The sequence below is a fragment of the Ascaphus truei genome, chromosome 4 (genome assembly GCF_040206685.1).
Source record: "Ascaphus truei isolate aAscTru1 chromosome 4, aAscTru1.hap1, whole genome shotgun sequence".
Taxonomy (NCBI): Eukaryota; Metazoa; Chordata; class Amphibia; order Anura; family Ascaphidae; genus Ascaphus; species Ascaphus truei.
In genome coordinates, this window is record NC_134486.1 from 397,504,132 (window position 1) to 397,527,984 (window position 23,853).

The 23,853-nt window shown below is 42.3% G+C and overlaps 1 protein-coding gene across 1 annotated transcript in view; it reads right to left on the bottom strand.

Annotated features, from left to right (window-relative positions):
* Positions 1 to 3,520: 3,520 nt before the first annotated feature.
* Positions 3,521 to 23,853, bottom strand: part of LOC142493904 (L-gulonolactone oxidase-like) — a 272,413-nt gene continuing 252,080 nt past the window's right edge. Inside the window, exons 9-12 of the mRNA XM_075598611.1 lie at positions 19,667 to 19,816; positions 17,737 to 17,901; positions 13,159 to 13,249; positions 3,521 to 3,927 (exon numbers count right to left, since the gene is read on the bottom strand). Of these exons, the coding sequence (XP_075454726.1) occupies positions 3,799 to 3,927; positions 13,159 to 13,249; positions 17,737 to 17,901; positions 19,667 to 19,816 (535 nt within the window). The 3' untranslated portion in view covers positions 3,521 to 3,798. The remainder of the gene's footprint in view (positions 3,928 to 13,158; positions 13,250 to 17,736; positions 17,902 to 19,666; positions 19,817 to 23,853) is intronic.

Consider the following 23,853-nt stretch of genomic DNA (forward strand, 5'->3'; position numbering starts at 1 on the left):
GACTGGGAGTCTTGATGGCTCAGGGCAGCCCCAGGTGAGGAAGATATCACTGTAGTGACCTCAGAGGTAGGGGTCAAACTCCTCTGGTGGACCTATCCCTATGAGATCAAGTAGAGGAAAACCTAGATACTGGAGCCCCCAGGTCAAGCACCCACTGGGTACAGGAGCCCTGAGCTATACACCCCTGCCTCGCCTTATGGGAAGGTCCCATCCGAAGTCTGGCCATGAAATAAGCCTCCCCTTGGGGGTACCTTAAATACCCTAACAGCCTGACCTGGGACTGGACTGACTAGGTGAATGTTATTTGTTTGCATGCTGTGCAATAAATGCCTAATTTGGTTAAATTTCCAATCTTTCCACATGCTGCTAAGGCCTGAATCATCAGTAAGTAGTGAAGTGAGAAGCGAGGCTTCCACTTCGGGGGATATACATAAATATATAATGTGAAAGGGGACGTAAGAGATGTTAGGGGGCATACAAGTGTGTGACGGAGGAAAAGAGAGTGACGTAGGGAGGGGAGAGGGTGACGTTGTATTGTTATACTGTATATAGGTTTCATGGTCTTGGAGCTATGGCTCTGACAGGCTCTTTTATCATCGTACATTTATACACTTATATACAGACACACCATACACATAGACAGATACACATAAATATATATTCAATAGTAGTAGTGTACTTACGGCAACCCTTAAAAAGTCTGGACATTGTGAAGTTACTGTAAGGTGACACTCAACATTAACTCCTCCTCCCCCCATGCTTTGCTGATATCATCGTACATGATATCACTGATGACATCATGTAAGACATCACAAATGTTTTTGCGCCCAATGGAAAAAACAAAAATATCGTTTACCCAAGAATAAAAATACATTATTTTTTTTTTTATCAAATTATCCATTTATAAATCTTTTAAATTAATCATTTATAAATCTTGTTTTGTTTCTTGGAATTCCCAAGCGAGCTGGGTACTTTTGCTGGGTACTTTAGCTGGGTACTTTAGCTGGGTACTTTAGCAAGTCATTAGCTAGCCATTTCATAATAAAAAAAAACAAGTCAGCTTGTATGATGTCAAACAGCTTGGATATTGCAATATTGCAAGTCACATGTAGGGGCAGTGGAGTAGTAGTGCTGTGCTTTCTGGAAGCCACAATGAATCGTATGTACAGTATGTACGGTATGTATCTTCTGTAAGACATTCCAATTTCTTCCTTATTCTATTATCCAAGTTACCCTGTCTGTCCCAAACACTTTAAAAATCCTTTACCATATTTGCCAACAAAACTTTACTATACAATCCTATTTGGAAGACTGTACTAATGAAGTATCATGTCAATTATTTATTTGTCTGAAATGTTAGAAACTAGGTTAGCCCCAGCGCAGTTTGTTCGACACAAAAAATAATTGTTAAACACAATAAAATAGCTACATCGGAAAGTGTGTTTCTTGTGCATCTTGTAGCCAAACCAGCCAATTTATCAGCTTCTGATAACTCAACAGTTCAACCAACAGTACATCAGCAATTCTTTCTTGAGCTGTCTGGATGCTAGAGGGAGCTCAGTGAGTAAAGACAGTCTGAGAACAGTGACTGACTTTCAAGCAAAGGAGCCTAGTTAAAAAGCCCAGTGTCTGCTTCATGTGAACCAGAGCAAATCACGTTATCTTCCTGTGCCATAGGCTCTATATGTAGAGTATGCTCTACTGGAGAAAAAGGAAGAATGGTGGAGCACTACAAGAAATGTCCATAGAAAAATAAACAAACAGGAGAGTGCGTTTCCCATTAAAAAAATAATTATTTAATGGTCATGAGGACAAGAAAAGGGCAAAAAAGCCCCACCAACGTTACACGCTTCTCAGAGCGCTTTGTCAAGGTATACACAACAAACTTTATTGACATATATATAGAGACATTTTAAAATAAATGACCAATGAACATAACACAAAAGCAACACACCCTCTCTAATTACTAATGTTCTCCTGATGTGCGAGAGACCAAACTAAGTGTGCGGGCTCAGCAACCGATAGTCCCGCCCCTAGCAACCAATCCGGAGTCCAAACAGGTCTAGCAACAGCTCAGGCTAAGCGCTTGCGCAGTGCCTGACTGTGAATAGATCCGTTGGGATAATGGAGGCTACTTACAGGGCGGGAGATCGGCGGCAACAGCACGCATTGTGTTGCACAACTCCAGCAAAACGCACACGCCAGCCCCACAAGCCCGCAAGCCGCGCAGCACCCGGTGGCAAGAGGGGATCGGCGCGGCGGGCCAACAACCAATGGTCCCGCCCCCAGCAACCAATCGCAGTGCGAGCGCGGTGGTTGGATATGATTGGCGTGATGCGGTTGGCTGACGCCGGTTTTTTTTTCCCGCCCCTTGAGTTGCCTCCATTGCCTTGACATATCTACCCACTACAAGGTACTGCGAGAGACAAAAATAAAAGTATACCTTGACAAAGCGCTCTGAGAAGCGTGAGATGTTGGTGGAGCTTTTTTGCCCTTTTCTTGTCCTCATGACCATTAAAAAAATATTATTTTTAATGGGAAACGCACTCTCCTGTTTGTTTATTTTTCTATGGACATTTGTTGTAGTGCTCCCCCATTCTTCCTTTTTCTCTTGTCATACCTGCTGGACGGAGGCACACCTAAGGACCCCCACTGCTGGATTGCATGGACGTTGCAGCTTCAAAAGTGAGTCACTTGCTTGCTACATGTTTTCCTGGCTATAATCTTTAATGAGATTTTGGTATTATCTAGGGTGAGTCATATGCTTATGACTACTGGTGTTAATGTGTGTCAATTTCTCACTATGTTGTGAGTTCACTATCCAGGAGTCTACACCCAATACCTGTTGTCTTCAATCAAGTATTTATCCTGGGGATCCTTCTACAAGTATTCTTTATTTATTCAATTATATTTTCTGTTATCGGTCCTTAGCACCACGCATTTACATTCTACATATGCTCTACTGGGAAGGGAATCACTGTGTACACTGACAGCTCTAAATATAAATATATATACCAGAACTCCCTCCTACTGTCTCTGTACGTTCTCCCTACCTACAAATTCGACTGTAAGCTCCTCGGGGCAGGGACTCTTCCTTAATGTTTATTTTATGTCTAAAGCACTTATTCCCATGCTCTGTTATTTATTTGATTACCACATGTATTATTACTGTGAAGCGCTATGTACATTAATGGCGCTATATAAATAAACCAGACAATATAAGGGAAATGCTGCACACCTCAAAAAGAAAAATAATGATACAGTTACCGGTGCTCCAGTGTTTGCACGAAAGCCTGCAATCAGTCCTGAACAGATGAACAAAGGAACATAGGGCACAACGGGTTTAGCAAATCAAACTCATTTATTGAGCCAACACGATATGGTCGAAACGTCGTGTTGGCTCAATAAATGAGTTTGATTTGCTATATAAATAAAGACATACAATACAATATATATATATATATATATATATATATATATAATATATATAATTATTACTTAAATAATATAAATACACCAATTCAGAGCTTTACCATTGTAATTTATTGTATTCGTTTTCAATATTTCTGTTTTCACAGATGAACTATTCCTTCAGGTGCAATAACTATTTTACAGTAGATGCACCATTCACATTTTGAAGTATTAACAATAAGGAACTTTAAGTCACAGTGATTTATGCAATAGAATGCTACTTCCTTTCTGGATATCCATTCTGCACTATGATTATTTTTTTAGTTTAAGACATTTTTAATGATTTATAGGTTGCACTTTGCCACAATTTCTGTTTTTCGTTATTGCTCAGTAGAATACTTTCTCCAGGTATGCATTTAGAAACATCCCGGTCGGGTCAAGTTTCTCCCTGGTGCTGTTAAATTTGTTGAATCCTGGGTACATCTTTTCAAAGTCCTTACGGGTACATGTGTGAGCCTAAGAAAAAGTCAAAACAATCAAAATTAGATTCCATAAAAACAAAAGCGAATTCCCCATACGATAAGTATGATCGTTTAGGCAAGTGAAGCATGCATCATAAAAGGACAATCTAAGACCTAATGGATAAGGCTTTCTCAGTTCAACTCATTTACTGTAAGCACGGAGATAAACCAAAAGTCATTTAAACTCTCTGGAGTACACATTGGATTATTTCCCATTAATCATTACTCATTATAGACTAGATTAAATTACAGTATTAGTAGAGAGGTGCGCGGTTTGCTTTGTGGACATCTTTGCAGCTTTTTAAAAAACATTTGCATATTTGTCTAACATGCATAAGCAATTCTTGATTTTTGCACACGAGTATACTATTTTAGCCAAATGTTTATGAATATGAGCTAATGTAAATATTGCTAGGGCCAGTCCAGCATCCATTCGTGTTTGCCATGCTGGAGAAATCCAATGTTTTTCTCGCAGGCAATGTACAGTAGCCGGTGGTACTGGCACAGTCAAAGGTTAACGCCAGCTCTTTAGGATGACTCTCCCCAGTATCAATGTGGGAAGCCATCTGGCCCCATAGTCCATATCCAATATTGATCATCAGCCGGTCCCATACTGATATACGGGTTGCTGCAGGGGGAATTGTATAGTCATAATTTGTAGAGTGCACTTCCTTGCCTTTTCTCTTGATATTACAGATATGATTACAAACAGATGGAAAGTCGCTTGGGGATAATTGATGATCAGAAGGGCAATTACAAGCACTTTGCTCTAGGCAGCCAGTAGACTCCAATTCTTATCGACAGACAACACATCACAGTCCACAGTACCATTCACTAACAGTTAATACCAACTTGGACACCAATCGGCTAATGGTGTATTTCTGTGTCTCATTCCCATTTTTGTTATAACTACAGAATTAGGTGGTACCTTTGTTATTTGGACAAACAATTGATATATGATAACAAGCTTTCGCGAGTTCTCCTCTCTTCCTCAGGTTCAGCAATACTGATATACAAAATATTCCGTACATTTAACACAGATGTAAGATCTGCGAGTTTAAAAAAACAAAACAAAAAACAATAATAAGATTAAAATGGTATTTCTTTATAAGTCTATATTATATTGAAATGAAATGTGCTATGCTGTTATAATTGTTAGAAACATTCAAGAGCTTATTTCTAACTACTGTGTCCCTTTGGTAAAACCTGAGTCTTGAGTTCTGGGCTAGGAATATCCAGCAAAAGTGGTGTATCCCTATCCTGAATAGTTTAATCAACACAAGTTTTATCACGCCAATGTTATAGTCCTGTTGTGTCTTAATAAAAGTCAGTGACAGTATCAAAACATTGGTCCTCCAGAAGGACCTGAACAAATGAAGAGGTGGTGCAAAGAAGAGTAACTACTATGGTACACAAGTTGCATCGTTAAATACAGGAAAGACTAAATGACCTTAAAATGGTCATTATGGAAGAAATGAGGGAGAACTGATATGATAGAAACTGTCAAAGTTGTCAAGAAGGAACAGGAAGTAAACACTTCTCAGAGAATGAGGAACAGAAGAATAAGAAGCCATTCACTGACTCGGGATAGTTATGGGCTCAGGGTACATTTTTAATTGAAAATGTAGCAGATTCATGAAATCACTCTACTCTTTCCTAAATCTGTCTCAGCGTCTCCCCTGCTGAAATCACTCTCCTGGCTTCCTATCAAATCCTGTATCACACGCTCAATTCTCCTCCTCACTTTTAAAGCTTTACACTCTTCTGCCCCTCCTTACATCTCAGCCCTAATTTCTCGCTATACACCATCCCGACTCTTGCGTTCTGCTCAAGGATCTCTTCTCTCTACCCCATTTGTATCTAAAGTCCTCTCCCAACTTAAACCTTTCTCACTGACTGCCCCACACCTCTGGAATGCCCTTCCCTTCAATACCCAACTAGCACCCAGTCTATCCACCTTTAAGACTCACCTTAAAACACACCTTAAGACCCACCTTAAAACACGAAGCATATGAGTAGCTCCGTGGCTAATACTATACACCTGATACATAAAGCTTGGCCCCCTGCAGATGCACTTACAGAATGCCCTCCTACTGTATCTGTTAATTCTTCCTACTTACCAATTAGATTATAAGCTCTTCGGAGCAGGGACTCCTCTTCAGAAATGTACATTTTTTTTTATAACTTTCCTTTTTATTTGGTGTTACAATGCATACATGACATCACCACCCATTAGCATGTATTAATGGATAACCATATGCGTCAAAAAGAACATAACAATTAAACAAGACGACAGACAAACTAGACAAACGACATACACAGACGAAATGGGACAGACGTGACTTACCAGACTTGGGCGGGACACATATGGGGTACCTGGGCGAGCAGGCGGGGGGAGGGAGGCACCGAAGATTGCTTCTGCGGGGGGAGGAGCTGCACCTTGGTATGTGAACTAGCTTGATCTCTTCGGCCAAAACAAGCGCCCTACTCTATCCGTTGCTATGTCATCGTCTGGTCTGCTTTGTCAAAGGAGAACGCATCTGATTTTATTAGTGCAAGAGTGTGTCGGTGTCTATCCCCGGGATGTCTATTTGGGCTAACCATGTGGCCCATACTTTTAGAAATGTTGAGCCAGAGTCGTTGACCCAACTAGTCAACTGTTCCATCTGGCAAACATGCCAAATTCTGTTCCTGATTTTGGGTATAGCTGGTAATTCCGGTTGTTTCCACAATGCTGCGATCTCGCATTGGACACACCCCGGATCCATCTGCCCACTAGGAACAGCCACGGGTCCAGGGGGATCTCCAAGTTGAGTATCCGCTGTAACCAATCTCCCTGCTCAACGTAGGAAGCTGCGCCTCTTTTAGGAATTTCTCTAATGTCTCTGCGGTCTTTTGGGTGTGGCTGACCTTGTCTCCATCATAGAGTGTCGCGTAATAGTTTTTAAACACTTCCACAATCTGTCTAGGATCAGAGGTAAGCTCCCCCCTCTGAGATTTGATGGATGCAATACGAACATTTCGAAGCTTGTTTCGGAGCTTATTGGCAAGTAGGGTATCTGGCTTGTTGGCTTGTTCATAGAATCTGCGCTTGGACCATGCTAACTCCTTTTCGGCCAGGGAGGACAGCACTAGATTAAGTTTAGTTTTAGTATCTGATAGCTCCTTCCAGATGTCCTGATTTTTATTGGTTTTATGCTGTGCAGTGAGTTGTGCCAGTTTCTCCTGCAGCTCTATTATCTTCTTCTCTTTCTCTCTCTTACATCTAGCGGCTATATTCATTAGTATTCCTCTAAGGGTAGCCTTATGGGCCTCCCACTGTGTGGACTGTTAGGATACACTCCCTTCATTTTCATTAATCCGTTCCCCGATTTCTGTTTCTGTTGCGGGGGCTTTTAATAGGAGCTCGTTGAGCTTCCAGTTTTCTCCAGGTCTGTCTAGTGTATCTAGTGTGCACCTCAGCTCTACCGGTGTGTGGTCTGACCACGAGATATCATGGATCTCAGTATGGCCGACCACCGGGACCACTCTGTTGGATACTAGGAGGTAATCTATCCTACTGTATCGGTTGTGGGGGTGGGAAAAGAAGGTATATTCACGGGAGCCTGGGTGTTGTTCCCTCCAGATGTCTACTAGCTGACAGTCTTGTATGCCATTGTGTATTGTTAGTACGTCCTGTTTGTGGGTAGAGTTACATCTGTCCAAGTCTGGGTCTAGCGCGCGATTGAGATCACCTGCTAAGAAAATATTGCCTTTCGCTACCTTATGCAGTTTGTTGAAGAAGCGAATAAAGAATGCTGAGTTTTGTTCGCATGGGGCGTAGATTGAGGCTAATGTTAGGTTTTGGCCCTGGATTGCACCTATTACTATAATAAATCTACCTTCCTTGTCTGTATGGATTTTTTTCTATGGTAAGCGCTAATCTATTATGCACCACTATAGCTACCCTCTTTTTTTTTACGTTAGCAGAGGCCAAATAAAAAGATCTATACTTTTTATTTAGATATTTTGGGTGGTTGGTGTTTGAAAAGTGTGTTTCCTGCAGGAAGATGATATCTGCTTTCTTCCGATTATAGTCCCTAAATGCTATTCTGCGCTTGACTGGGCTGTTAAAACCTTTAACATTGTGTGACACCATGATTAGCTCTCTACTCATCTTTGCTGGTATAGGTGGCTGCTCCGGTATCAGAAATGAACACTTGCTGTGTGTCGTTCGCTGCTGTGACCGTTCCTTCTTCTGTTATCTTTCTGCATCTCCTCCAGATCAGGTAAGTATGGGTGCTGGAGAGGGGGTAGGAGGACACAAGAGGGGGGGGGGAGGGAAACATCGAGACAAACACAAACACAACACATACACTATGTTCTCAGGACCCTGGTATGAGTACCCTGGTCCTGAGTCCAACGCCCTTGGGTGCACAGTGGAAGATGCCAAACTCTTCCTCCTCCCTCGCCTTGTTCCCCCTCCCACCTTAATCCCCACCCAAGGGACTTCGCCGGTAACCTGGATCGAGTTCGTCTCGTGTCCCGGCGATCGGCCCATGCGGATTCCGGAGCAAGCCCTAACCCCTGCTGTTCGGCCCCGCTCTTTTAGTTGCTACAAACAAAAACTCTCCTATGCTGAGTTCCCCTCACCCTGAATGCCTTCTTGACTGCTACCGGTCCTAGCACCCCTTCTCTGCGACTGCTTTTCCCCTGATGTACTTCAATGTGTGGAACCTGCTTCCTCTGAGTGGTGTATGGCTAGGCGTGCCGCAGGGTCCTATTTTTCAAGTGTCATTTGTGATCGGAATTACTGCGTGTGTTGCTGTTTTGTTTCTGGATCATTGTCTATACCTGAGTTATATATGTCTTGGTTACGTGCGTCCCCTTTGCTTCCCTCCTGATCCCGCCCTACCCTTTCTAGCTTCTTAATTTGGTGCAGCAACCTCACCTTACTCCTTCTCCTGTCTATTCTTACCTTCTTATCTATGTTCTCCCAATCACTTATGCTAGTTCCTTCACTTTGCTAACCTACCCTTGCCTTCTAACTTGTCACTTCCCCCTTCCTTCCCATCTACTTGCTTTCCCTTCTCTACCTCGACTCCCCTCCCTTTGCCCCTCCCTTTGCCTCTAGTCCATCCTCCAACCCTCCTATCTACTTCCTCTCTCTTTCTTACCGTCTACCCTATTCCAACTACTTGTTCCACTTGCTCTATCACCCCTCTCTATATTTCACTTCCGCCTCCCTACTTATCAACAAACTTCCCCGTTCTCTCTTCTTTCTTCCGATTCCTTTTCGGTGCTACCTACGCCACTCTTATGCTGCCCCTCAACCTTTGTTTCTCTCTCTCAGCCGCCCCCTGCATTCCGTCAAGAATCACATCCACACTCTTTTAATGTCTCAGGTATAGTCCGCACCATTCACTCCATGTTTCTTCTGCGCTGGCCACTCTCTGTCGCGTGACCTGTCTGGTGCAGCTCCGTCTCCGTTGCTGTGCCGGCTCCAGGCGGTATCCCTCCTCCGACGCTCAATCTTCTGATTGTTGGTGCTGTGACTTCCGGCTCTTCTTGATGACGTGGTTGCCGGTATTTCCAGTGTCCCCCGCCACCTCCAAGATAGCCGCCCCGGGTCCCGCCCCTTCCGGTGACGTATTTCCAGTGGCCACCATTTTGGAATGGACAGCTCACCTAGGCGGATGCGTCGTCAGCAGCTCTTCCCGCTCGACCTGATCTTCCTGCTCGATCCCGCCTTCCTGGTTCTGCGTGCCACGCTGAATGCGCTGTCTCCGCCATCTTGGACGCCATGCCGCCACCACGAGGTAAGTCAAGTGTCTTTTTAACAGGTTTCCACTGTCCATGGTATGGTGTAATTTAAGCTATTTGCTTGTGCATCTCCGGCTAGACTTCAGCATAGGAGCAACTTGTAACTGTTTTAACCGAAAACTTTTAAACTGTGTCTTAGCAATGTCACAAAAGTTTATAAACGTTGTTATGGGTTTCTTCACCCCTGATCGGCTCCTTCAGTGGCCGGGTTCCCCACCGTTGTCAACGAGGGTCCCTGGGCTGTTTCCTCTTCCCCTGTGCCTGGGGGGTTTTCCCGCAACCCGGGGACTTCATGGATATTGGACGTCCGTTTCGGACCACCAGCAGTCCGAACGGAAATGTCCAGCGATAACGAATCACTTTGTCCCTTAGTAACTTTGTAATGGGCCAGAGACTTCTGCGTCGGGCCAGGGTGGACGGTGATAGGTCTTGAAAGACCAGTAATTTAGCCCCTTCGAACTCCATGTTGGCGGCATTCCTGGCTTTTTGCAGCACCTCCTCTCTTGCCGTGTAATAATGGAGCCGCACAATAATATCCCGCGGCTGTTCATTTTGTTGTGGTCGGTGCTCGGTGGCACCTGTCCATTATGAGCTTGTCTTTTGGAGTGTCCAGGCATAGATGCTCCAGCCACCACGCCACATACTCCTCACAGTCCCCGATGTTTTCCGGTATTTCTCTGAGGCGGACATTGTTGCGGCGGTCGCGGTTCTCTGCGTCTTCTTGTCTCTCTCGGAGCTCATTTATCTGCAGCTGTAAGTCTGCTGTTTTTTTGGCATTTTTCTGTCCCGTTTTAGCGTTGGCATCCACCTTCCCCTCTAGTTCATTTGTTCGTGCGCCCAGGCTCCCCACTTCCTTGCGCAGTTCTTTAATTTCTGCTTGTAAGAGGGATTTTAAGTCAGTATACAGGCGCTCGAAGTCACAGCGTCTCACGTGCAGCAGTCCCTGATCTCCCCCCCGGGTCCCCCTCACCCTCGTCCTCCGACTCCGATCCTGTGCGGGAGGTGGGCGCCATTGCCGTGGCCGTCCTGCTGGATCTTCCCCCACCAAAATACTCGGGTAAACCCTTTTTCTTGCGGGTTTTGGTGAGCTTTTTCGACATCTCTGCGGTTGTAGCTTGCGTTTGCTATGTTTTCCGGCGTGTAACGTTTAATTGTCCATTTTTGTATATATTAATATGTGGAGCGAGGCACGGAGCTAGTAGGCTATGCTGCCATACTCCTTGCCATCAGGCATGCGCCTCCCAGAAATGTACATTTTTATGTCTGAAATCACTTATTCCCATGATCGGTTATTTGTTATTATTTGTTATTTATACGATTGTCACGTGTATTACTACTGTGAAGTGCTATATATATTAACGGCACTATAAATAAAGACACATACATACTGTACAACAGCCTCCCAGTGGTGATAAAGAAATGTGAAGCTGTTTGGGATGTACAATACTGTCATGTATATAGCACAAGATCAGGAAGCAAATAGGATCTGTCCTCAATTTTGGCTACTCAAGATAGATCAAGTTGTCCTTATCTGATGACAAATGTAATGTTTCTATGCTTTACAATGTACAGTAGGTTGTGTTGATCTTAGAAAAAAATCCAAATGTGCAGACATTTGTACTAGATATACATGTATTTGTTTGACTCCTGAAGCAGCAGTGATGATGTAGGTACTGTATATGTATGGTAGGTGCGACTATGAGGTGGGGGCAGTAGCTATAAGTCCAGGCTATTAAATGCTTATTTTAAATGGTATGTTTTCAGGTTTGACGTGAAGTTAGGGAGAGAAGGTGCTTGACAAATACCTAATGTGATGAAGGTCCACAGGTAAGGGGCATTGATGGGAAATGTTTTAAAACAAGAAAGAGCAGTAAAGGTGGAAAGGAGAAAGTAATGAGCAGAGGGCAGGAGACAAGAACGGGAATAAAGAGAGATTAAACCTGATATATAGGGAGGAGTAGACAAGTGAAAAGTTTTGAAGATTATAAGGAGAACTTTGTAGATATCCAAACTTGATGGGAAGCCAGGAGGGGAATTTAAGTAAGATATGAGCAGGAACTATTCTAATAGAAAATTTAATTATTCTAGTTGCAGAATTATGGCTATATTGTAAATGAGAAAGTTGCGAGGCAGGGCAGTATGTTAGAATAATCCAATCAGGAGAGAGTAAGGATATGCATTAGGCCTGGGACCCGGTGCGCCTGGCGGCGCGGGCGGCCACACGCGAGTTCCCCACCAGCAGGGGAATCCTCCCGAGCCGGTCCCGGTCCCCCCTGACTACACGCTGAGACGCGTCAGCCGCTACGGGATACAAGAGAATGGTGATCCCTAGCGTTGACGCGTCACGTGGTGTGGCTGTGAGCCAATGAGGAGGGGAGGCTTCTGGAGGAGGAGAGGCTTCGGGGAGCGGGGAGGAGTGTGGGGGGAAAGCAGCGTGAGTGCCTGTCTGTGTGTGTGTATGTGTGTGTCTGAGTGCGTGAGTGCCTGCCTCTGTCTGTGTGTGTGTCTGTATGTGTGTGTGTGTGTGTGCCTGAGTGTGTGTGTGTGTGTATGAGTGCCAGCCCGAGCCCGTGGATTGAGGGAGGGGGGGGAGAGTAGCGGGTCCCTCTGCTCAAGCCATGCCCCCCTCCCGCTCAAACCTCCCACTCCCGCCCACCTCCCGCTCCCGCTCCCTACAGACCGCATATCGCGGACTGTGTCTGTCAGCGCCCCGCCTGTCTGCAGTGCGGGAGCGCTGACGGAGGGAGCGGGGCCTTAGCCTTAGAGTTTTAGGAGTAGATTGCCAAAGGAAAGGGTAGGTCTTGGCAATAGAGGATGAAGTTACACATGTTAGCCATTGTGTGAATGTGAATGGAGAAGGAAAGGGAGGAGTAAAATGTCACATCTAGACAACGCTCTTTGGTGAAAGAATTGATGACAGTAATATTTACTGTGATGGAAATGGATAGACATATCTGCATATCATCTGTGTAGAGATGATACCTAAAGCCAAAGGAGTGGATGGGGTCACCAAATGACAGCATGTAGAGAGAGAAAAGGAGAATTTCAAGAACTGAGCCTTGAGGAACACCAACAGACAGTTCCACTGGGTACAAAGATATGTTAGCAACAGACATGGAAAAGAAGCAATCGGGGAGTTATTACAAGAACCAGGATAGAGCTTGGTTACCAAGAGATGGTAGAATATGAAGTAGAAGTGAGTTATCAACAGTGCTGATCTAAATTTTTAATGACTACACAAATCAAACTTTCTTACCATCAGTAAAATATTGACCATGCATTGCCTAATGTAAAATATTCTGCATCGCCCCAGAGATAGTCTCATAAACAAGTACAGAATACTGTATATGGAAACTACATCATTTCAGAAGCATTGATGCTAGCAAGTAGTGTAATTAATATTCAGTATAACTATGTGGAATACCTTGGCCCAGTGTGGTCTTCCTCCAACCTTTTTCATGATGGCCTCATATTCTAACCAGTAGTCTTGATGTGGCACATCCTTTCCATATGGCCTAGACGAGAGAGAGAGAGAGAGAGAGAGAGAGAGAGAGAGAGAGAGAGAGAAGAGAGAGAGAGACAGAGAGAGAGAGAGAGAGAGAGAAATTAAGAGAGAAATTAAGAGAGAGAGAGATTGTATATATAGAGAGAGAGAGAGATAGAGAGAGAGCCTTTTAACTACATTGGATCAATCTTCAACCAAGTCAACAAACACATTCCAAACCTGCACATCACATAGATGACCATATGGCAACTCATTTATTTCCTTGAGTGCTCATGATAAAAAACAGACTATTATGAAATAGGCTACAACAAATCATACATAACAAATGATCTGAAATCTTATGTAACCTACAGTAACAAAAGTTCTAAAGAAAAAAAACAAAAGTGTCCTCACGACTCGACTATAGGAAAAAGTATAAATGGAACTGGAATAATATCCCAATAATCAAGCACAATGTGTCAAATAAAAAAAGATTTCAATTAAACAAGCATATAAAATATCACATTGGATAATTCAAAAAAAAGAAAAAACACCAGACAAAATATAAATTGCCTAAGACAACAATGATGAATATGAAAACAAAAAGAAAATCATACTTATCCACCACAACAGTGAGTAGACAAGAAGCAAGGACAAGTGTGCTAGGAAATATGTACAAATTGAAATCCCTCAGAAATGGAATAAACCCTGGAAAATCACAGAGTGTGCACACTAACATTAACTGTGTGCGTGGGGGTGGTTGGGGAGGGGGGTGCAGAAGAGGCAAAAAGCTATTATGTTCGATGAAATACAAAAAAGAAGAGAAAGCAAGGGGGGCAACGCTTCATGGAAAACCCCTTCTATATGCCCATTACCACACGTCCCTAACGGACCATGGTACTGTACTTTCCTTTAAGTCCATGTAATCTTAGTTTTCAAAGTCCTTAGTGCCTTCCCCGGTTAGTGAAAGCCGTCAGTCTCCGCCCACAATGATGGAACTGGGGGTTCCTTTCTTCCTTGAGCACCGAGAACTATTTCCAGACACATTTTCTTTTGAGTGGTACAGTCTAAATTTGACTTCTAAATACAATAGAACTGATCCTATTCCATGTAAACACGCGCTGTCCCCTTTTGTTTTATAGAAGAATCGTGGAATGTGGTTGTTTCCTGTGGATAGCTGCTCGGGTGTTCCAGTGTTTTTTATTATCTTTTCAGGTTTATTTTATTTATTTATTTGTTTGCATCTTTTGGCCTGATTCCTTGTGTTTTTTTCCCAGTGTTTCCCATTCCCATGCCTATCCTCTTTCCTTGTTGTCATATATGCTGTTTGTTTGTTTGTTTAGGTTAAGTAATATTGTGTATATCATCAGCTACTATACTTCTCTCTCATCCATATCTGTACCCAGTTCCAATACCTATCAATAGGCACTGTGATTTTATGTGTTTTATATATATATATATATATAAAACGCATAAAATTACATATGCCTTTTATTCCCTGCCTTTCACCATTATCCCCAGCATACAGTGCTTCCACTGCAGCAAGGGATTCTGGGAAATAACAAGCAAATGAGCACACAACATTTCACCTATCGTCTGAAAAACCAATGTTACATGGAGCCCATATAAGCTAATGCTCGCTGTTAACACAGCTTTAAAGCACAGCATTGGAATCAGATGCAAAGCCAGAGAAACCATTCACAGACATGTTTCAACCTTAATGGTGTGAAGTTGGTTGTACTGCTGGCTTTGCATTTTCAAGACTGTAGGGTTTACCATTATGTTTTAAGTTTGTTACGCTGTGCTCGCCACAAACTAGACGAGACCCCTGTGCTGAGATGGGGATAGATAGCCACCAGCCACAGACACGGGGACCCCGTCCGGAATGTAGAGTAGCCTTGCTGGTCGAGTCAGGGATAGGAGAAATCAGAATAAACGTATACTTGCCGGGTCCGATGCAGGAGAGATCCAGAGCATGTGGGGTACTGAAGCCAAGGTCAGAACTGGAGAAGAGCGGATGGTAGGAGTCCGGAGCCAAGGGTCAGGGCAGGAGAGGTACGGATCGTCAAAGTTCAAGCCAAGGTCGGGGTTCCAGAGAGCAAGGGTTCCAAAGGCAGGCAGAGTCGGTACACGGGTGAGCAGAACAAGGACAAGGCAAAACAAGGAACGAGAGGCAGAGGCAAACACAAGGTAACGTGAGTCTATGCTCAGCCGAAGTGCCAGTGGCACAGCTGAGCATAAGTAGCAGGCACCAACTAATCACCCCGGGGGGTGGAGCAGGGGCGTAACACTCACGGAGACCAGGGATAGGCTGGAAGGGAGGAGACAGCTGCCAGTACTGGAAGTACCGAGTTCCTCTTGACTCGTCGCTCAGTGGCATTGCGCGTGCGTCACACGCAGGTGACAGGTCTCTCTGCTGCCCTCTAATCCCGCAATGCGGGGTCTGTGCCTGCGCAGTGCGTCAGCTGGGACTGACGCTCCCATGGGGAGTGCTCTGCGCGTGTGAGGAGAAGCGCTTGGAGGAGGATGACAGCGCGGAGGGTTGCCAGCAGGTGTCGGAATGGAGCAGAGGTAAGTGTGGGTGCGCGAGGTCCGTGCGGGAACGCACGAGGGACCGCGAGTCGTGACAAAGTTATTGTGGGTGAAAAAAGGCGACAAGAAACCTCCACCACATTGCATATAGCAAATAAAAAAAGATCACTTGTGAGCACATTCACATGTATATAAAACACAAAATGAGATAAGGGCGCTAATAACTGTTGATAAAAAATAGTGAATCCCACGAATACTGAGAGTGATATACAGTATATAGTCCTAAAAGGTCTGAACAACACACACAAATGATGTGTGTGTGTATATTGTGAAAAATGGTGATTGAATAGTGCCTCAAAGTAACAACTCAAAGTGACAAACCAAATGGTGATAACACAAAGAAATAATGAGAACACTTTGCATTGCTTGTGTAGTCAATCTCAGGGTCTCTCTTTCCTGCAGCTCATCATTGGGAGATTTCTCCACTCCCATCTTCTAAAATTGTATTCGCAACAGGCGACAAGCGCAAGACAAAGCCAAATAGTGAGATATTGTTTGTGTATTTGATCAAAAAGTATCATAGGGTAAGTCTTGCACTCACATGGTACAAAATGTAAAACAGCAAGATCTCACTCATACGATAGTGTAGTCCAGGGGAGCGCAAACTTTTTGTGCTGCGCCCCCCTGTCTCTCTGCCCCCAGCTCTCGCGCCCCCCTGCCTTCCTTCAGACGCGTCAGATGATGCTGCGTGGGCGTGTGATGTCAGGTCACATGGTGCCGCGGCGTCTATTGATGCCGCGTTGCCATGGCGACGCAACACAGACGGCTGAATCCCGGTAAGTAAACAGTTGCAGGGGCCTCACGCGATCCCCCGGCATTTAATTTAAATGCCTGGGGGAAGAGCACGGGGCCTCTGCAACTGCCAGCGCCCCCCCCAGCACAATCTCCCGCCCCCCCTGGGGGTCGCGCCCCCCACTTTGCGCACCGCTGGTGTAGTCTTTTAGTCCGTCTGGTCTGCAACGCCGAGGGAAGCTCTGAGTGCTGCCAACACTCCTCCTTCTGCTGGTAAATTCCCAGAGTGCTTAGCATTGGACTACGGAAAGCCAAAGGTGCCAAAAAGGACATATACAGTTATGTCCCCTGAGGAAGTGGTTGATTCATGAAACGCGTAGGTTTATTTTCTGTAGGACTGAAGTCCTTGATTGCACCTTTGGCTTTGTGATTGAGATCATACTGAATATTTTATTCAAATACTATTTTTCATTTTGTTCCATGTGAGTGTGAAACTTTCCTTGTGATACTTTTTGATCAAATACACAAACAATATTATACTATTTGGCCCTTTCCTGCGCTTGTCTCCTGTTGCAAATATATATATGCTTTTATATAGATAACCACATCACACTGCAGTTAATATGAGGGCATTGGAGTCTGTTAGAATCCTGCCTCTGAATTGCAAACACTGTAGCCATTAGGTATCAGTTGCAATTCATCAATTACCGTTGAGTACTTTATATCAATAGTATACTTGGACACATTGTACTAAGCTATACAACTGTAGATGTGAGGTTTATGTGGATGAATATATTGGTTCATGGAAGTGCTTGAACCTGTGGAGTGATATCCTTACTCTGGGAATATTAACTCCTTGTGGTGCGACTCCTGTTTGTACACTTATAGAGTATCTCCTATTCCTATCACCACACCACCACCAACCAGTATTTTATCTCCCTTGTATGTATATATATCCTCACACCCTGTTTCATATTGTTGGTGTAATAAAAGTTTATTATGTTTATTGTTACTGCCCACGATTCAATTGAATGGCCTTGAGGGAATATTTGTACCTTGGACAACATTATCCCCATACTTACGTACTTTCCAAGTGTGCAATTATAAAGGGATTCCTTTGGATGTAAAATCCACTTCCCATTGTTCATCCAATTTTGTATACAAATACTGTATATATAGCTTCTATCCTCTCACCTGTACATAATGATATTCATGTAACAGCTATCTCGATGGTAACAGGGACTGAGTAAAATGTCATCTCCTCGAGCGAAGCGCACTTCCACTGGGAAGTGAGCCACTGCTTGTGGGTTTCTTTCCAGCCAGGTCTTGAGCTGCAGTAATGCATCCTTGGTCTTTTCTCTAAGAACAAGATAATCAACATGCTCATCACTAGTGCAGCATTTCCTAACCACATGATGAAACAAAAAGTAGTTAGCTGGTAATGATGCTATTTATGCTGTTTATTTATTGTAAAATAATACATAGTTACATACTATTTACATAGTAGATGATGCTGAAAAAAGACGTGCGTCCATGAAGTTCAACCTACTGTATGCTAAATTTAGACGACAGATACTTTATCCTATATCCGTACTTACAGTATATTGATCTAGAGCAGTGATTCCCAACCAGGGTTCCGTGGAAGCAGTCTCAGGGCTTCCTCCTATTGACCACAGACCCCCCCCCCCCACCTGTGGGTAGGGTTTTTTCGTATGTATTTTGTAGGGTGGATTGAGAGAGAGTGGGGTAATTGACGGAAGGTATGGGGGGAGTGAGAGAAGAGAGGGGGTAGGAGGGAGTGAGGAAAAGAGGGAGTAAGAGAGACGCAAGGGATAATACATGCGAGGCGGAAGGGGGAAGAGTTAGTGAGATGGATGGGAGAGAAATACATGGGTAAAGGGTGGGAAATAGAGGTAGCTCGTGAGGTGTGAAATGTTGTGACTGACCCCTGTCGAACCTAATATGTGTCAGCCAGATAGGGGTTCCCCGAGATTTATCAAAATCCTTCAAGGGTTCCTCCAAACAAAAAAGGTTGGAAAACACTGATCTAGAGGAAGGCAAACAAAAAAAACCAACAGTAAAACATCATCTAATGATATCTCATGAGGAAAAATAAATTCCTTTCTGACTCCAAATATTGGCAATCGGATTAATCCCTGGATCAATATCCTTCCCATGTTTACTTATTTGGTATATCCCTGTATACCTTCCCATTCTAAAAAAAAATCCAACCTTTTTTTGAAGATATTTATTGTATCTGCCATCACAGTCTCCATGGGTAATGAATTCCACATTTTAACTGCCCTTACTGTAAAGAACCCTTTCCTTTATTGCTGATGACATCTCCTTTCCTCCAACCTCAAGGGATGGCCCCGAGTCCTTTGTACTGCCTTTGGGATGAAGAGTTCTTTTGAAAGCTCCTTGTATTGTCTCTGAATATATCTGTATATAGTTATCATATCCCCTCTTAGACGCCTCTTTTCAAATGTAAATAAATCTAATTTAGCTAGCCTCTGCTCATAAATCAGATTATCAATCCCCTTTATTAATTTGGTGGCTCTTCTTTGCACTCTCTCTAGTTCCATAATGTCTTTTCTATGGAGTGGTGCCCAAAATTGTGCATCAGAAGATACAGTATACAGTACACTGAGATAAATATTTCTTTTGTTTAAGCATATCCTAACTTTGTTTCCCCCAAGACAATTCCCAGTGAAAGTTAACAGTAAACAGATTCAATGACTGGAGACATGACTGTAGCAAAATGATGGAAATATGAGATGATAATAAGCTGTGTGACAACACATGATCAAATACAGTTTTATAAATTATATTTCTGGCATATCAAATACAGGTAAGTACTAATTATGAATACTTCTCTATAACATTACTAATAATTATATGTTACAAATTAAGTACTTTTTCAGATGTCAAAAATATCTCATACAGGAGAATGCAAAAATGCAGTTAACACATACAAGAAAAAAGCATTTCCTGTGATATCATTAGTCCAACTTCAATCGTTATTGTATCTCTTCCAAGGACAAAACTTAATGTATACTGTATTTGTTGCACTGTAGATATATGTACTCAATAACAAGTGCAAGGTATAAGAAATAGGACTTACATGGGAATGGCCCAGTCTTGCACGTGCTGTTTAAAAAGACAGTCAAAATTAAATACTTTGTAACTGATGCCCACACGCTCAGTCCTGCTCGTAAACAGAAGCCGGAAGAAAAAATGATTGATCCAAGGCACCATTCTTGGCAGAAAAGTGCTGCAAAGATAAGAGAATGACATTTATTTTATAGGGGACATTTTTTTTTTCACACAATGTATAGGCACAAAAAATACCAAGCATTCTACTAGAGGAAATCCAATGTGAAGGGGAAAAAACGGAGCACAGCAGCAAGCAGGAACAGGTAACAAGGAGGGTTACAATACTGGAACTTGGTTTAAAAGCAATTTAATGAAAAAGACAGCATGGCATACTGGAGGTAGAGCACTCTAACGCGTTTCACGCCTAGTTTTCGCTTCGTCAGAGAGTGTGTCAATCTATTGCATTCTACTAGAGGTAGATGCACGGTAAATACTACTGGTGTGCACTTTCAATGGCATTTTAGTTGTGGTTCTAAATATTTTTGGTGTTTTGGTTATGATTTTTTTTTCATTTGTTTTTGTTTGTGCCAATATTTTGTTTTGGTTTTAAATGTAAAATACAATTATGGAAAAAATTAGAACCTTTTCCTTTTCGAATTGAGGTAAAATGTTTTCGACCTAATTTTTGACAAAAATGTAAGGATGAGTCTTTTTGTGGGTTTTTAAACCCACGATTGGTTGATGCGACGTCTGGCCTTTTGTGGAATCAGAAGGCCAGACGTTAGTCATGAGGCCACACCTCGTGGCTCAATAAAGAAGAAGAGTGAAGACAGCTTAAAGAAGATAAGAAGAAAATAACTAAAGAACATTTAAAACAATGTCGGAAACCACGGATCCAACGTCGGACACCACGGATGCCTTTGGATTGCAAATAGGCCATCTGTCCTGGATTTATTTAGCATTTTGGGTTATTTTGGCCACTGGGCCTTGGATTATTTTTTATGTTTTTTGTGTTGTTATTTTCTTTAGCAATTGGACTAAGATTTTTTTCTGGGTTATTGTGGGGGTGTTCTTAGCCATCGGGCTAGGATTTGTTTTTTATGGGGGTTTTTTTATGGCTGGGCATCGGATTGATTCTGGGGGGATTTGGCCATGAAGATGAGGAGGACAGCTTCAGCCCCACTGGGGTCAGTAGTCACTCTTTCAAATGGTTAACATTGATTTCCAAATAGGCTATATAGGACCCCAATTAAGGCATAGGTAGCCACAGTGACAATCAATGGATTTAATGGCTGTTTTGTTTAGAAGTTGATGTTTGTTTTTAATGTTTTTATTTTAAACGTTTTAGTTAATTCAGTAAATGCTGTTTAATGGTCAAAATCCATATTAGCCCATTAATCTAGTGCGTGTGTGCCGGGGGGGGGGGACTAAGATAGCCAATGGTGGTAGGTAGTGTATTTTATTACTTGTTAGGTAGAATTTATAAAGATTTTTTTTTATAGTCTAGAGTTGAATACTTTAGTATATTTATACCGTTGGTAGAGGGATCTAAACTGCAATATATTAGCCTTGTCCAAGCAAGAACGTAACTAATGTGTGATTGAAGTAGTTAGTCTCCTCCCATATCATATATTCTGGTGATAGCCATTTGATTATTGCACGTGCAATAATAACGAGGGAGATAATTACCTCCTATAGCTTGTGGAACATGCATGACACAACGTGTGTCCAATAAAAAAAAGTCCTTGGAGAAACCAGGGGTGCCATGTGTCCCCTCCTGTGTGTATACTAAGGGTTGATTATTTACTGTATGTTCCAACGTGGCTGATCCGTTCATTTTCAGCCGAAATTAATTAAAAACAATCTGAGCAGTCGCTTTGTCAAATATAATATCACATAAAGAATCAGCCCTTAAACGTAGTAACTTCAGACTAAACCAAAGTTCAGTATGGATATAGAGTGTGAAAAAAAGACAGTGAGTAAGTCAGTGAATGCTTGATTAAAACAGTGGGGTAAGGAGGTAATAACATCATTAAAGAATATTTCTAGGGGCCGAAGAAGACCTGTATTAGAGGGCAAGTAGCGAAAACGTTTTTCTTTTTTTTCAGGGAAAGAGAGAGGGACAGGTGAGCAGCACTATACTGGAGAATGAGGAGTGGCTGCCGTGTGAGGCGATGGACAGTGAGTGGAGCACTGGGTGAAATTCCTTTACACTTTAACTTTTGTGATGTCATGGCTGGGTAGGGAGATTAGCGTAGGTATCGGGAGGGGGACATTAATTCAGTTTGATGGTCACATTATTCCAATAAAAGGACTGCACCATGAAATCGTTCACTTCTTTATTATCTGAAGTATGTTGGCCCTTTTAGTTAATGGGGAAATGTATGTTTCAGACAGCACTTCTTTGGTAATGTAGTTTAATGCTAATTAATGTGAGGTGTAGCGGGAACAAAAAGAGAGGCCCTATCCTCTTAGAAAGTCAAACACACATGCAAGAAGTTCCCAGCATTCATTGGAAAAAACATGTAGAGTCAGCAAGAGTTTTGTCTAAATAGAGAATGTGTTACTGACAAATCATAATTAATAAAAAAAATTAATACACAATCACAAAGTGCATATAAAGTGCTTCTTTTTTACTCTGGGAACAGGCCTGAAGACGGGGGGTTTATCCCCTGAAACATTGCCTCCTTTATTTAGTTTACTCCTCCCATTATTCCCCTTTTCCCGGTTTTGTTTACTTGTTACTCCCCTGTGCAGCTGCTGTGCTTGAGACTGTTTACTAAGGTCCCAACTAAGGTGGCTGAGACCCGATGCCTCTCTGGGATGAGAAGTATTTTTGCTTGATTACTCATTCGTTTGGATCATACAGTATATCCTTTTTTATGTTGTGCTTTTTGATCTAAGATATATTTCCTTTTTTTTGTCTATATATGCCCTTTAGATGCACTTTGTGATTTTGTACACATTTTTTATTAATTATGATTTGTCAGTAAAAGATTCTCTTTTTTTGGCAACACTTGCTGACTTTCTAATGGTTGCTGGGAACCTCTTGCATGTGCTTTTAATTCATGGGGACATTTGCGGTATCTGTGTTATCTCCATACTAGGCTAGAAGTGTGTTTGATGCAATGCTTCATATTTTGCTCTCAGTTGTGTCATCCTGTATCTGGTGCAGATTGTTAAACAATGTATGCCACATCAGACCTGGCAGGTTTTCTAGGACAAGTAACACAGGGAATGTGCAACACAGACTCAGAATTTGATACACTTGATAATATGTGCTAAGGTTATAGTTAAATACCCCTGGCTGGGTAGAGTTACATATAATTGTCACATTCTAAAAATCAGCAGATTAGTCACAACTGTTATGATGGATAACAAAGTGAGAAAGTCCTTGTGATTAATTAACCTGTGTCTACAGACTGTAGTTTGAAACCCAGTCTAGCTTCAACAGGTTCATGTCTTTATATGAATGTGTCTAGGGTCTTACAAGAAGAAATCATTGTGGCTGTATTGACCTACAGGGATAGAGTATAAATTAGCAGTGTTAAGAACAACACATTATTATTACTACATGCAAAATGCATGAAGTATTTGTTTGCCATTACTTGAAGTATATCAAACTGATATTGTGAAATATATGGCTCTTTTTTTATATATATATTTCAAGTTTTCAGTTGTAATAGGAAAATACTTAATGATGATGTATATTGGGTTTCATTTAATCCACATGTATCTTAAGAACAAAAATAGGAAAATAAAATGTAAAAAAAAACACATAGGACAAGATGAGGAAAACAACAGAAGAATTATAAATATGTCCCATGGTAAACAATTCCTACAGAGTGAGCCCATTCTGTAATGTAATCTACTGCTGTAAACATAAAGATCCAGTCGTTGGAGAATGTTGAAACAGTTTTCCATGAACATACAGTACAGTATCAGTAGACAATTCATAGATAAGCCATGTTCATATGTTTAACTAGAGGTGAGGATGTATTCTTTAAAATAAAATCCATTTGGGCTTGTCTATCCCAACAGACACTCTACGGATTTAGTAGACATCTGGAGAAGCAGCTGTTTGCATCTTGATAGCAATACAAGTCTCAAACATCTAAAGGACTTCAGACAAATACACAAATATTTTTCTGACATATATCCAAATATACACCTGTTCCGTCTACTCCATCTGAGTGATTGAGTTTGACAGAATAG